The sequence below is a fragment of the Nuphar pumila genome, chromosome 15 (assembly GCF_984573655.1).
Source record: "Nuphar pumila chromosome 15, dmNupPumi1.hap1.1, whole genome shotgun sequence".
Taxonomy (NCBI): domain Eukaryota; kingdom Viridiplantae; phylum Streptophyta; class Magnoliopsida; order Nymphaeales; family Nymphaeaceae; genus Nuphar; species Nuphar pumila.
Window position 1 is genome coordinate 23,242,825 of NC_143263.1, and position 16,791 is coordinate 23,259,615.

General features: G+C 36.7%; 1 protein-coding gene across 1 annotated transcript in view; it reads right to left on the reverse strand.

The window, feature by feature from the left end:
• Positions 1–7,327: 7,327 nt before the first annotated feature.
• The window catches only part of LOC149814800 (uncharacterized), a 37,126-nt gene continuing 27,662 nt past the window's right edge, over positions 7,328–16,791 (reverse strand). Inside the window, exons 2-3 of the mRNA XM_089988740.1 lie at positions 12,869–12,949; positions 7,328–7,971 (exon numbers count right to left, since the gene is read on the reverse strand). Coding sequence (XP_089844866.1) covers positions 7,598–7,971; positions 12,869–12,949 — 455 coding nt within the window. The 3' untranslated portion in view covers positions 7,328–7,597. The remainder of the gene's footprint in view (positions 7,972–12,868; positions 12,950–16,791) is intronic.

A 16,791-nucleotide genomic window follows, 5' to 3' on the forward strand; every position in this document is an offset into this window, starting at 1 on the left:
ATTGAAAACCGGGTCCTAAACATAAGCCTCAGAAAAAAAATCTTCTGGGGGGGCGCTGCCCCCCTATAACCCCCCGCCAGGGGCGGCCCCCCCTGGACCCCCGCCCGATGACCGCGCAGCGGGACCCACGCCGGGAAGAGCCCCCGGACCCCTCTTTCTGCAAGGGCAAAACAGTGAATCAGACTCCACAACTCATCACTCAGATATGACTTAAACTCAAGGGAAGGGTGTTGGTGATCAGGGTCTATCGGTTTAACAATTTTGGATGTTTTGGGCACTCGATGGGATGTGATTTTTTAGGTTTCAACACCTATAAAGTTAACGAAAGCCAAACTAAGGCTAAGGAGGGCTGATATAAGTAAGTGGGAGGTCGATAGTAGTCTTGTATGAGCTCCCACATGTTCAAAAGTATAGACAAATGATCTACAATGTAGAGATGCCACTTAGTTCGTCGAAAGAGCAACATGCATGGTCAGGTGTTAGGAGAAGTACGAGCTTTAAAGAAGGGTTGAATGTCCAATCTTCGGGGTCTGATAGACATTAGAGAGAAATAGACAACTAGAAAGATGTGAGACTTCAATAATTCAATTTTATTAATCAATTTATGATTCATATGACTCTTCAAAACCTCTTTATATATATGAATTTTGGCTTGAGACATACTTGCATAAAAAAAATAAACTAAACTATGACTCCTTCTTAGTAAAGGACTCCTTAAAAGAACTAATCAACTAAAAAACTATTTATAATTAATTAACTAACTTAATAAACCCTAATTAATTTGAGCCGTAACATATGAGCACATAAAAAATTAAAACCAGAACCACTTGTATGCTTAAGCTTAAGTTCTTCATAACGTGTGCCCAAAACAACCATGATCAGGACCCAACTTGCATGTCTCTGAGCTCGGTTGCACCTACACCTTGTAATGGGAAACGACCCAAACCAATTCAAAGCCAACAACATACAAACAAAAGAATTTGATGTCAATCCCATTCAACCTTTCGTAAGCATATGTAAATCTCGATTTCGTGAAGTAATTTACCCTAAACTTACAAAGCTTTCTTGAGACCTGATCGATTGGCAACTGGGGTCATTTGTATCTAAACTACCAAGCTGAAGCTGTCAAGGAACCCAACTGTGTATTTTTTTTTTTACCTGAACCACTTCTAATCTAATCTAGGCCGTTATAAATCGTTCCATCCAAATCAAACTCAAACCCAAACGCAATCCCATTAAAGGTCGACCCATCTACATTCAACTAGGTATAAATGATGACCTACTTGGCTCTCATACAAAATGTAAAATGGCACACTAACTCACACTATACTCATAATTATAATATTTGGTTTCTGAACCCAGACTAACCTAGCCCACTTACCCCGCCGGACGACATTGGTATGGGTGTTAATTTTCGGTATTAATTCTACTACTCTATCGACCGGTGTGACAAATACCGCCGGATATATCGCGAGAAAATGCCTGAAAGTTTAAAACGGCAATTTCTTTCGAGATAAATATCGTGATATTTATATTTTTAAATAATATTTATCCTTAAAACCCCTGAGATTTTTATTTTTAAATGTGTTTTATTTATATTTTCTTATAAAAATTTAATTTTTATATTTTTAATTTATTTTTTATTCTCAATATTTTAACTAAAAAAAATGCAAGAATAAAGAAAATTTTCAAAATCTCTCGAGTTTTTTGCCTGCCGAGATTTTGCCGTTTTAAACTTTTGTCACTATTCCGGCAGTCACAAAAGGGGGCACCAAAGGTGGGGCCAGCCAGAGTAAGTCGAAACGGTTAAAGAAAACAAAAAAGAAAGGAAAAAGGGGGAGTGGTTTCTTGACTTGAAAATGGCCCGACGGGGAATTGCGTTGGTTTTTGTGATTCGTCGTTTTTCGGGCCTTTTGGATCCCGTGGGTTGGCGCCTGGCTCCCTCATGGATTCTCTCTTCCCCCGAAAACGAGCCTTCATATGACATATGATGATGGGCTCCATCTTACATTCAATCCCAGCCGTTCAATTAACCGACCAGTCCACATTCATACCTAACTGTGACCCATCTGGCCATCAAGATGCATCGGGTTGGACAATCTAGATTGAATTTAAAATAGATCTCATCATCATATCTTTTTGTTCTCAAAATGAAAAAAAGAGGGCAACTTTCACTCTGATCATGTGTTAGGTTTCAACTCCAACCCCTTCCTCCTCTAATGCAATATAAGTTGGATTCTTTTTCATGCCTACCGGCGTGCCTATCGAGCTCGGAAAAAGATTGTTTTTTATTTTTTCTAAAATCTTTGATCGTTCCATTCTAACACCAGGTTTTTATAAGATTCAAAAATCAATGGCCTTTAATTTTTAAAGATATTCAATGCTTAAAAAATTATTTTTTCTCTGATAACATAATCCAAGTGTGATTTCTTAGCAAATCGATCATGGAAAACACATAGGGTCAGATTTTTGGAAAACATCATGAAAATCCTTATCCAAGCTTGGTAGGCACAAAAAGCATCAAGCACCTCCTCATTTCTCTCTCTATATATATAATGATAAGGTGCCCAGGTTTCAAATTTAAAAAAAAAATGAGGTTTTTTTTATTGATCAGACCCTATAGATATGGTCAGTGAACAACAAGTTTTGAATCATGTGATCATGGCATAAACGTAGGGTTTTTAAGATCTTAAAAAATCAATGGCTCACAGTGTATCAAAATTTAATTATTTAAAAAAAACTTATTTTTATATAAAAAACATGATTCCTATCAAATAAACTGTGTAAAGTACATCTATAAGGTCTGGTTGAGAAGATGCAACTTACAACTATGATTTTTAGGTGGTGGTGGGTAGAACCGTATCATTACTCTCTCTCTTTCTCTCTCTCTCTCTCTTTATATATATATATATATATATATATATATTTTCCCCATCGTTTGTAAAGCGTGTCTGATCAGGTTCTTAACCAAGTCTCATGAAAAGATCCAAACCTAAACTACAATCCGACTTAATTTGTCATATCAGACCTAGTAAAACGGGCTGATGTGGACAAGTATATATTGTGTTTTATTGCGGAAAAGGCCAATAGTTTGGATTAGGCTTGAATATTGACCCAATTGAACCATATTTACCTCATTTTGGATCCAGATCCGTAAGATCTCACCATGCATGAACCTTATCCAAGGACGTGTCCCATATCAATCAAGCTTACGTACTTAAAGATGAGAGACAACAAAGCAGTGATGGACATAGCACACCAAACACAACTTATTTTGGTAAGGTACTAGCATAGTTTAACGGCCTGTCCATATAGCCGGGCTTGATAAATGTGAATAAAGACATAAAGCTATATATGCATTTTTTTATTTTATTTAATCACAAAATCATTTACAACAATCTTATAGCATGCCAAAAAAATAAAACATACATAAATTATCTTTTAACAATGGCAAGTTAACCATTTTGTAACAAAATCTAACTTGTTGACTAGGAATTTCACCTCAACATAGGTAGAAAGATCAATGAAAAGAAAAAAAAGATGTAATTCAGGTAGATATCGGACGACCAATATTTTGGCCACTAAGCAGGCTTCTTCTCTATTTGTGTGTCAAGTTGATGAAGTATATCATGGTAGATAGGATGACCCAGTATGTAGTTTTTCTTTGTTGGCATTTTTTTTGTATTGAAATATTGTGGCAAAGTACATTAAGTATACCAAATATTAAGAAGCACAAAAATTATTTATTAATAATGAGAATAAATTATTAGTTATATATGTCATTTTTACACCAATAACAATATCACTACATACAAAACAACTTAAAAGAAATTAATCAGTAAACTAAACAAAAAACATGAGCCTCAAAGGCTTTAGGATTTAGAAAATAAAAATGCTTATAACCATCAAACAATGTTCGTATGTAGTCTGGAAAAGCTAAACTAAAAATCATGCTTAAAATGTAAGATACAATATTTAATTGTATCGGATAAAAAAATTTTGCAATGCCTCCAATATTGCTATAGTTTACTAGAAAACTCATAAAGAGAGGTACAAGAGAAGATGCAACAACTTAAGAAAAAGGGTTACAAAAACTCATCAAAAATATTGTGCTTACCGAAAAACTCATCGTTAAAAATATGTTTGCCGAAAAACTCATCATCGATGAATTTGAAAAACTCAATGATCCGATGAATCATCAAAAAAGACAAAAATAGTTGCCAAAAGGGTCAACATTTTTTCTTCAGAAGATCAAGAAGGAACTACGAATTGGGGGCAACAAAAAAACTCTATAATATGCAAAAATAATGGGTGTGTGTAGACAATCACTTTTTACACCCTCGAAGAGTCACATTTATTCTATATCGATTTGCATGGTTTTCAACAACTTTGATACCAGATATATATGACTTTGCTAAGGTATTTGTGAAGTTACTATCATAAGGAGGTTAGCAAAACTTATATTTACACATATTGTGAATACCACAAGAAAATATGTGTGAACATACATTTAAGTGAAAGGTTGAAAAAAGGTGAAAGGAGGCTCGCACGATTTTTTATGACTTTGTTATAAAATATAAGATTTTACTAAGGTATTTGCAATTTTATGATTAACAAAGAAAGACCACATGAATAACTTGTTAGGAAAGTTTTAAAATATTAATGATTACTACCAAAAGTGTTTTGAAAAAGTTTAGTCCCATATCTAAGAGAGAAAAGTTTTCAAGAGGTTTAAATAGAGAGTTTGTTATCTATTCTTTACTTTGGTAAGCCTTGATTCTTTAGGTGGATTGTAGACGTTGTTGCGCATCGTGCAGCAAGGGCGCTTGAGGCGCAATGTGGCGTTTTGATGGCGCACTTTGCACTTTGCACGCTCGCAGCAGTGCGAGGTGCTCATGAGGTGCAAATATCTGTTTTGACTTTTCGGTTTTGAGTTATCTGGCCGTTTGAAAAGCTTTAAGTTGCATGCATATCGAGTTAATGTTGCATTGTGACGGTTGGGCGGTTTTGGAGGCCTTTGATTGACAGTCAAAGGTGGGTGACCGTTCAAGTACTTTTTTGTCTTATTTTCAAACCGTCAGATTTATGACCATTAATCTCATTTATCTCAAAACGTTTTGGCCTCTCTAAAAGTTTATAAATATCTTCTATTTTCGTCTTTTCAAAGATAAGAATTTTTTGACTCTCCAAAATCTTCTTCTTCCTTCTTCTCGATTTGGCTTGCAGAGTACAAGTGTGGTAGAGATCATCTGTCCTTGCGAAGCAGTGACTCTCTTGAGGTTCAAGCCTAGTTGTATCCTGGAAACTCAGTCGCATCAAACCTCTTTTCGCATCTTCGGACTTCCCGGAGTGAGGCGATTGAAATTCTAAAGATAGCGATCTTAAGAACGCGCCTCTAGGCTTGAGATCTCTTTTCTGAAATCCATTTTCACAAGGTTGGAATAACATAACCTTTCTTTGCAAATCCACCAAATAAAAGCATTTTCTTCCATGTCAGGTTTTTGCAAGCAAAAAATCCTTGTATTTAAAACGTTCATCTCTCTCTTTCTCTATATACATGTATATCTCTTTTGGATTGAGTAATCTTCTAGGGGAAATAGATAACGAACACCTGCTTGGGTCGCTGTAGGCTCCGAATGGGCTTAGATGTTGGTCATCCCTTTGGGGTTTACCTCATAGGGGACAAGCTCATTAAGTGACTCAGTTCTCTAAAAGGGTTTCTCATTATTAAAAAAAAAAAAAATTTACTATATGCATCTACTTTTAAGTTTCAAGTTTTTTTAACTTTTGATTAAGGCTCTGTTTGCAAACTGCCTCTTGGAAATGAAAAAGTGAATTCCATAATGGTCATGGATTTAGTAAAGACTTAGAGTCGTTTGGAAGCACTCTTTAGAATCCATCAAGGATTCGTCTATGGTTCCTATAAATGAACCGAAAAGGTCATCGGTGTTAGCTGAAATAAGGATTTGGGACTAGCAAAGGTCAATCATGCCAGCTATGTCACAGAGACACGTGTGGACACAGATACGTGATTCATGGATGAAACAGATTAGAAAAAAAAAATTTAATTAAGCACGATAACACAGATATATATAGTAATAAAATTTTAGTCCAAAAAATAGATTTGTTATATATAATCTGATCGTAATTTATGTATTTATTTGTAACTAAGTGGACCGCCAAGTTTATGATATAATTTTGGGATGAACATTATAATATATGTGTGGATTTATACCTTGGGAACTAATTTATGAATTATGAGATTTAATCATGGGTCTTGAGTTACAACAATACATGGTTTTGAACAACAATGGACTGCAAATGGGTGTCATATGCATTAGTGTTAGAAACATTTTTCAAAAAACGTGGTGGGAGAAGCAAGTTTAAGTTTAATGTATGTCATTCTTTTGAAACACAAGAAAAATAGTCCCACGTAGGAGACACAACAGTCAAAGACCTCTCTCTCTCTTTCTATATAATGAGGGTCAATCAAGCCTTGGTGTGTGTGGTCTCCTTTTGGAAGGCACGTGAAGTGCCCTTTTGGGCTTCTCAAAAAAGGAAACTTGCTAAAAGATTGGAATATTTCTTTGTTAAATTAAAAAATATTTTTTTAGAAAAATTTGGACAAGAATGTCCAAAAATGCATGTTTGACCATGTCTGATGCAGGCTGCAGCCAAACATGTTTGACCGTGTCCAATGTTGTCAAACTCGTGTCCAAAGCGTGTCGTATGAATCAATGTTGTCAGTATAGGTATCGGCCCAAAATCATTTGGCCACCAATTCAGCTGTATAGGCCGATACCGATACTCAAGTGAAGGTCCAGAAGATAATAAAAAATATTATGTGTCAATGACACGTTAAAACTATTAAAATAATATTAAAAATTTAATTTTTGGTATTTTTTATTGATTAAAAATAGCCTGTTCAGGGGTGAAGTGTCTGATACGATATGCACCGATACTGATAACATTGGTATGAATAACAGAGTCTTGTCACTGTGTCCATGCAAATCATGGCAGATTCGTGGTCAAAGTAGCATGTCCCTGTGAGTCCGTGACACAGCATGTCAGTTCCTACTTTTCTCCTTTTTCCCAACTTCCAAACAGTTTTGGAAGTCAGGATTCCACACTTACCACTCCAGTGACCACCGATGGTCACTTTTCAAATTTGATTTCCACTGGTATGGTTTGATTTAGTTCATGCTTCTGTTTGCACAATGTTTGGTTGGTTTCTCTGCCAAGATAAGGCGCAAAGGTGCATCCTTATGTTTGCACAATGTTTTCAACGAAAAGACCATCTCAATCTTCAGGATATGAGAGTTGGTGACTTTCTGAACCATTCTTTCATCTTTACAATTTTTTGCTACAGTTGCCAGGCTTTGCAAGTGATTTATCCAGGATTAATACTTCTCAATTTGTACAAATACAGAGGACAACGAGCAAGTGTATTCGCAAGGCCATAAACCTTTTAGTCCTAACCTCCTTTTGTCATGACATTCATCAGTCTGGACGATGAAAACCAGCAGGGCAAGAGAATGCCAAGTGACAGAAGACCTGAACTTTCTGTCACTCATTGTGAAGAACCATGGGCTTCCAGTCACCATCTCTCCGCAGGACTTTCATCATCATCAGAAGAAAGCAGTGAAGAACCCATCCAAGACTTGAAACCTTCATTCATGCGCCTAGCCATCTCCGGCGTCACCTCCGGCGGAGCCTCTAGCATCTCCAGACCAATGGTCCGGCTGCCTGCAAACTCACCATCATCAAGAATAACTGCAGCTTTCCTTCTGAGGAGGAATCCTGTGCCTCCATACAAGATCACAAGCCCCCAGCTGGACACTTCATAGCACCAAAACAGGGTTGTTGAGCAATTGCTTCCCAGTGTGAGAATGCTGGATCCCAGAAATAGGGCAAGGAGACCAAAAACAACCGCAAATATTAAGTTGAGAATGGACAGGCAGCGTACTCCACCTGGTTGACAAGAAACTAACTCTGTTCATAAACAAAGCTACAAACGGCACACAATGAAGCCCTGATGCACAACAGATGAAATTTGAGACTTGACACCATCAATCAATGGCACAACACGAGGCTTGTGCAGCAAGCATAACATAGCCATAACATAATAATGTCAAAAATAGGCTGATAATTCATTTGAGTAGTGACAGAGTTTGACCAAAATGTCACATCTTCATGCGTACAAAATTCAGGAGCACTTAAGAAGCTTGAGCTTTGTTAGGAAAACCTCGTTACATTGCTGCAAGGATTTTTATTCCCAAATATGCAAGCTGGTTCACGAAACCATTATTAGTCATAAGATACGGCAGAATGAAGAAAAGTTGCCATCATGTTGTGTCGTGGCACACAAGTGTGTGGAGATGTGTATGGATTTTCTTTATATAGAAAGAAACATTATATGGTTAGTGTTGAAAGGGTTACTAGTCGCGCTAAAAAAGCGACATTGAACAGCATCATTGATAATAAAAAAAAATAATGCTTTTTTTAGAGCATCACTTTCAAAATAATGATTTTTTAGTTGGAGTTACTGGTATAACTCATGGCCATCAGAAGTTTCTAGTAGCTGCTTTGGAGGCTAGAAGCTAAGCACTTCTAAAACTTGGTTCTGTTATCATGGGAGCACACTTTCTAAGACATTGAATTTCCAATATGACAATTGAACTTTCATTAAAAGACAACACATTTGCATAATTATTGAATTGTTATTCCTGTAATAACAGCACCATAATTAACAGACTTTAATTAGTGTGAATAATAAATCTTGAATGCGACACAGTTTCTATAATAAGTGCAAATGTTTTCACTTTTATTGAACTCAAAGGTATTTTGGGTTATTAACTTATTACTTAGAAAACATAAGCAAGCCACAAAATGTTCAAAGCTTTCTTCTCATTATAGGAACACATGTACACTATTATGCATTCTCATGTATTTCATGTATGCTACATTGATCTTCATTTAATATGTCGCTTACTAATTATTATAAATACTAACAACAATTTTTTCTTAGATATGTTAAAACTAGGCTTTGTTTGTCATGTGATATATGTACAATAAAACTAATTTTAGTCATATAGTAAACAATAACAGATCCAACAAGTATTACATTAACATATACTTTATGTTTAAAAAACGTTTAGTTAATTAATATTAGACGAACTAGTAGCATCAGACAGTATAACCACTTTAACTTTTTTTTATTTGTGCATTCTAAAGAATTAGTTAGCCTCTTAAATGTTTCTTGGTCACTTCTAATTTCCCATTTCACATGTACTTACAAGCCCTCGTTTTCTTGCTTTCGCTTCCTGTGCATCGTTTCTCAATTCTGCTTTCCTTTTTGGCAACCTTAATACAACATAAAATCAAATCCAACCAAGTACTCAAAGCTGTGAAGATCATAACATTGATAACCTTTCTAATTTTCATCATAACCAACAAAAAACACATTCCCTACTTCATCAAATAAAACATGAACACACAACAAGCTGGAGGATCTGAGTTAGAAGGATCTTCTAGCCTTGTAGGGTTGTAGTATTTATGAAAGTATTCTCCTAGCACATGAGATTGTGGAGTCTTTGGAAACATCGTCAATGCCAACTGCATGTTTGAATATGAATATGTCTAAAGAATATGAACATTTAGATTGGGAGTTCCTCAAGCATGCTTTACTATACTTAGGATTCCATCTGAGCTAGGTTCACTATATATTGTTGAGAGTTACTACAGCCTCCTTTGCAGTGGTTGTGAATAAGATGCAGCGGGGATTTTTCAACAGCTTCAGAGGCATTAGGCAAGGAGACCCGATTTCTCCTTACCTCTTCTTAGTGGTGACGGAACGCCTCCCTCAACTGCCTCTCTACACAGTCTGCAAAAAAGAAATCTTCATTTCCAGATTCACTAGAGCCATACTCAACCTATTCCAACCAGGTATTTCGCAGACGATGTCTCTTGTTTAGCCGAGCCACTCCCGCATCACTTTGGTGTCTTTGGGAGATTTTGGAGGAGTTTGAGCAGCATTCAGGTATGAAAATGAATCCTACCAAATCGATGATAATCCTCTTGAACATGCAGGCAAATCAGGTTCAGCATGTAAAGGATATTATGGGTCGGTCCTTGGGGGAGTTACCTATTACTTATTTGGGGCTTCCCCTGCTTGGTGGTAAGATGCTGGTAGGATACTGTCAGAAGTTGGTGTTGAAAGTGAAACGAAGATTAGCTGCTAGGAAGGCTCAAATCTTATCCTATGCAAGAAGGATCTGCCTCCTCAAACATGTGTTCCAGATTTTGATCATTCATTGGAGTCTCTTTCAGGCTGCCAAATCAGGTGATTCACACTCTTGACAAGGTTACATCGAATTTCTTGTGGTGCTCAGATGGAGAGGACCAGAGGTGAGACATGTCGGTTGGTCAAATGGCCAAAACTGTGTAAACCAATTTTAGAAGGAGGCAAGGTAGGGTTGAAATATCTCATTGAAGTTAACAAGGTCCCACCAAGCTTTCTTGGCTTGGCTCATTGTCTTGCATAACTCATCATGGACCGAGTTTAAGAGATCCAAGTACTTGAAGACAAAGAGTTTATTGACGATACGATGGGGAGTTGCTGGTGCATGGAGAAATGGAATCATTTAGGGGTGCATGCAGTGCGTGACTCCATTAGTTGGAAGATTAATAGTGGATGTAAGGCAAATTATTTGTTAGAGCCCTGGGATGGGTCACTACTTATTCAGCGTATTAGTGGTGCTACATATGGACTCATTGAAAAGGGATGTTAGATTAACTATGCAGCAAGACCTTGTCCAGAGGTGAAGGAGATTCTTTCACCATGGGAGGATGTGAATGGGATACAGCTCTCACGGGAGGATGACGAGTTGCGCTGGAAAGGGGAGTATTGGGTACTATGAGTAGGAAGTGGCTGTGGGAGGAAAGTAGAAGTAAGATGCAAATTGAGGGATGATGTACCTTTATTGGGCCTCGCATTGCCTTCCAAGAGCTGCATGGACAATATATCTGGCTTCTGACAATAAGTTGTTGATGTTGAATCTGCCACATCGAATTGGAGTGAGCATTGCAAATCGCTGTTTTATGTGCAAATGTGATCCTGAGTCTATTAGCCACTTATTTTTCACCAGTCAAGTGTCAGCATCCATTTGTGGGGAGATTTGGCAAAAAATGGAGGCCTTATTGTGAGGTTACATGAAAATAAAAAATGGCAGTTCTCCCAATCTTTTTCAACTCCATGGATGACCACGTGCTGGAGGTAAGTTTTACATGTTATGATATGGAAAATTTGGGCTGTGCAGAATAGAATCTATCATGACCAAGAAGAATGGTTGTTGCATAAGACGCGGCAAAAAAGTTTGGGTTGCATGTATTGAGAATTTATTGAAGTTCAAGTAGACTCCAGAGCAGGCTCACGAAATACAGTTGTGGGCAAGAATCTAGATTGTTGTTCATACCTGGTCCCTGGCCCCCTCCACGGAGGAAGATATTTCATATTCAGATTGTTGTTTCCATTAAAGGGAATCTGATTCAGATAGCATACATAATGTGTAAAATTCAATTTCAAGGGAATTTTATTGAAGCAGGAGTTCCAAAGTCTTTGGTAGTAATGTTGTTTTTGGAAGCCCCAATGCTTGATAGAATTTTGGGTAATGTGCCCATTGCAGATAAGGATTGTTCAGTGGTATCAAACAATATGGAGTGGTTTCTGGTTGCGAGTAGTGTTGGAGGGAAGGCAACATCTTAATAGAGAATACTCACACTTGTACAATCATGTAAATAAATTAGCAATTTTGAATGATAAGCCTGCAAATGATGTAGGCATTTTGTTGTTGCTTCCCTTAGGCAAAGGTGACCAAAGAAGGTGGGTAGATGAGCCAAGGGAATTGGGTGGTGGGAAGAGATTAAGAGCATACAACACCCCTCCACCCCCTCTTTTTCTTGTTTTGCTGATTTTTTTTGTCTTGTATAACTGATTTTGATGTACAGGTTATTTTATTAATGAAAGGGAGCCTTCCCCCAACTTATTCATAAAAAAAAAAAGACTAATGCTTAATTGCATACCACTAGCTTTAAGAATGGGTATTTCATCACTAATGTGCTACAGCATATTATGAGTTCAATACTGAAAAGAATCAATGCCACACACTCAATAATACTTTTAAAGCACATTAAATCACCAAATTCTTATATAGTGAGACCTGGTTTAGACTTCACTTGGATCACCTACGATTTCGGTCAACAATAAACAGGAAGAAAGCAGAAGAGAAATTGGATCCATACCAGGATGGCTGAACAGTTACTGATTTTATCTACACAAAAGAAGCCCTATAGCACCAGTAATTAAAGCTAAATTGCCAACCAATGCGAACATGTAATACCTCATTCAGGAAGGCTATTTGATGTCAAATGCATCATCGCACCACCAAGTTCTTGAGAAAAAAATAAACCTCGGTTGGCATGATCAACTACTTAACCAAGCCAACATCACTATCTATATTGTGCAAACTCTAATCTATAATGCAATCAATCTAACCCCAAGTTTGACTATCGATCAATGTGGTCTAAAATAAATTTAGAAAGTTGATAATTATCCAAGGAAAAATCAAAGTCAACACATACTAAGAACTAACATGAAAAATACACCAAAAAAGAACCAATATGAGCAGGAAAATTGGTTGCCAGCAGTCCTCATAATTATGGATTGAATATCTTCAGATATTCCAATTTCAACCACCAGAACTCTGGAATCTTTCCAAAGTTCTGTATGGAGAGAAACTACATGTAAAAGTAGATGTGAGTCACTGAGCAATAACAGAATTAATAAAGTTTGCTTCCATAAATAACATACCCCTCTTTGAAGCACAGTAATTGTTTTCTACGACCCTCAAACATGCATGTCTAGCAGGAGCAGAATATGCAACAGCCATTCCTGCAATTAAAACCATTGACATAAATCTTGAGATATAATAATACATCATTCAAAGTATATCCAAATTTCTTTATTTCTTTAAAAAATATGACCAAATTATTTAACATAAAACACATGATAGATCATGGAACTCCAGCAAAAATAAAAGATAAGTATATAAAAAATTTCATCGACAGATTATGATGCCTCCTGACAATCCAGAAGCAAAATCAAGTAGAGCTTTTTTCCAAAAATGAGTGCCTACATCAACCTCATATAAGTATAGAAGAAACTCCACTCGTGTAAACATATAAGCTCCATTCAAGCCATGATATATTTGGATCCTCAGTAGCGTCTAGAAAGGTTAGTATTAGACAAGGTTGAAGCAAAATGATCTTTTGGAATATTAGAAACCCAGCACCAACTATCTTAAAACCCAGAATCAACTATCTTAAGGTTGCATGTTTTTGACATAGAAATACAACAACTAAATAGGCTCTCAAATATCCAAATGACAAGATCTCCTGAAATTACAAGTGCAAACAACTATATTAAAATAAATATTTATAACAAACAGGAAAGAATAACATATTATAGCACCAATGTTGTAAATTTAGATATCAGTGTGAGTACTAATAGTCACTCTGATGCCAAAACAAGCACAACGCATAATTGTTCACAAAAACTTCATACAACCCAAAAGTGAGAACAAAGAATTATTCAACTAGGTCAAGAATCCGCCCCAATCTAGGGAATTTCAAACATCAACAAGAATGAAAAGTTCTCAACAAAGCACACAGTAAATTCCAAAAAGTTCATCAGTATAAGTACATAAAACATCATAGGCTTTCTTGCATTTGAATATGAACAAGAAGATGAAATTGATAACATGAGATTATTTTTCCAGATCCCAGAGGATGATGCAAGTCATAAAACCAAAGGAAGTGCCACAGATGAAGACCAGATGGGTTTTCTTAGTGCGTTGTACCAATGTTTGACCTAGGAATCGAGCTTCACATAATACCCGAACATGTTGAGGGAGAATCATGCATGCAAGGAATTTTGCAAACTATTGAGGCATGCCCTGTATATAGCACCAACTTAACAGTCAACTTCATAGTCCTTCCACACAATAACATCCTAAACTCCCTCACACATAACACATGTAGAATCTGTATATTATTCCAGGTTGAAATTTGAGGCATATTACAAGACAATTCAACCAGACAAAAAACATGACAAAGGTCACATGAGATTGAACACCAATCAGACGATTGAGTAAACAAAGGCTGTAATAGGTAAGACAGTGCATACCTTATCTGTTTTGACAAACTATTTGTAAAATTCAGCAAAAGATGCAGATCAAACCAGAATGAATGTTTGTAACATATCCTATACATACATATGATATGCATTTATGGCATATAAAATAAACTGTCTGCCAATTGTTGCATATTCCAGATCAAGTCGGATTTGCTCCTACCTAAACCAACACTCTTAATTAGATTGGCCTTTCTGAAGTGTTACCCAGGAATATCAGAACAAAGTTGGATTGTCGATGATCCCCTTATAAGAGCTGCATGCATAAGGAAAACATAAAACATGGAAGTCTTGTGCACATCTATTGCCTTTAAACACGTAGAAATGCAACACTTGTAACTAGTTTTAACCATGCTCTCCTCTATTTTGTTCTCTCTTTGGGCCATCCTTGAAAATGAGAAATTGTGAATAACAGCTTTTTCATCCAACCAGACAGACTGCTAAAGATTGAATTTCCATTCAAGACCATATTTTCATTAAGTGATCAAGTGGTTTGTCTTTGTCACCAACAAATTGAATCTAATGGAATCCAATCAACGCACACAACTCTCTAAAGGCCCATTTTTATCCACAAATACACACTGTAGAAAATCAAGAACTTAGGTTGGATTTCTGGCAACCCATGGTGAAATGGGAGGCCATTCAAATTTCTATTGCCTTCATTTTGCCTATTCTCCAGATCACAGTAATTTAGGAGGTAGCAGTAATTTACCCAGGTGTCACCCATCCATAGATCACAGAACATAGATGCAATGGAAGTTTGGAAAACCCTACACAGCGCTCATCACCTTTCTCTTTCTAACTGGTCTCCACCAAATGAATTTTTTAGCTTTTTTGGTGCTTTGACAATTCTGACCCCATAGATGTATTGGCATGGTAAATTTGGTAAAAATTGGCACATGTATCATGTTTCTTCGATGAAAAAAAGGACATTTAGAACCTCAAAATTTTACAAAGATTTTGGGCCATTGATTTTTCAAACCTTTAAAAAACCTACCCATGTGTCAGCATCAAACGCTCCAAGAGTCGATTCGTATAAAATCAAGCATGTAGATCACATCTGTAAGGTCAAATTTTCAAAATAAAATAAGAATAAGAATAAAAAAACCATTTAGCATGTTTTCTTCATTATATATATATATATATATTGATGACAAAGGAACCTTCACCGAGAACCGGGTCACTTAATGGGCATGCCTCCCTGCAAGATAAAACTTTGGGTTAAGGATACCACCCAGCCTTACGCGCTCAAACCGTGATAGAGCAACGACAACCCCCATGCGCCAGTGGGATTTGATCCTGGGCCTTTAGCTTGACATAGGACCCTATATATATATATATATATATATATATATATATATATATAGAGAGAGAGAGAGAGAGGGGAAAATCAGATGGTGTTCTCCAAGTTTTGGCGTGTCCTAGCGTAACCCATACCTAAATTGCCCAATCACATAATTAGATGGTTAAAACAATCCCATAGATGTGATCTACATGGTTTGTTTGATAAAGCATGTTTTGGATCATATTATTGCAATGTGTAGAAGGATTTTCAAAGGCATGAAAATTCAACAGCTCACAATGTGCCAAAATTTAACAACTTAAAAAATCATGATCTTGGTGTTCTTGACCCTGGGGCATAGGGATATCAATGGATCGGGTTTGGGTTGGATATCTGACAAACCCAAACCTGATTAGTCGGGTTTGGTACAAAAATTCAATCCGATTAAGAAATCGGGTCAGATTCAGCTTTGTACAATCGAATTCGGAGTCGGAGTCGGTTTTTTACCGAGATCCTATGTCACATGGGTGCGGGTGTGCGTCACTTTCAAAAAACTTGGGTGCGGGGTGCAGCAAAAATATAAAAAATTATATTATATATATATATATATATATATATATATATATAAAGTCCAAAAGTTGGACATAAATGACCCTGGGTGCGTTGACTGCACCCAGGGTCAGGTTGACCGCATTGGGTGTGCGTGCGGGTGTGGCACCTAGTCGGCGAGTCCTTGTGACATAGCCGAGATCTGATCGAAGTCTCAAGCATGCAACATGGTATATACATTTTCAATAAAAAAAAAGATGTCCATAAAACTCGAACAGCCAACCTCGCATATCAATCAACAACTTTAACGACAGCGGCTAACCACCCAAGCACTTTCGCACTTGAGAATGGTTATGGAACATCATTTTATATAACGACTAACAGCGAATCCGAACCAAATCACCTTTTTAAGCAGATTTTGGATCAGATTCAATTATTTAATGTTTGGACGGATTCAAAATCAGTTTCAATAATCTCTTATCTAACTCTGAATCTGAGTCCAATTAAAGCATATCCGATTTGCCGGATTTGGTAATGCCCACATCCGACCCATTGACATCTCTATTGGAGCACACCAAAACTTGGGGAACATTCACTCTCTTGTTAAATATATATATATATATATATATGTGTGTGTGTGTGTGTGTGTGTGTTTGTTTTGATGTACTTGTGTATGTAATATAGTAATATATGCATTTCTATGTATATATAC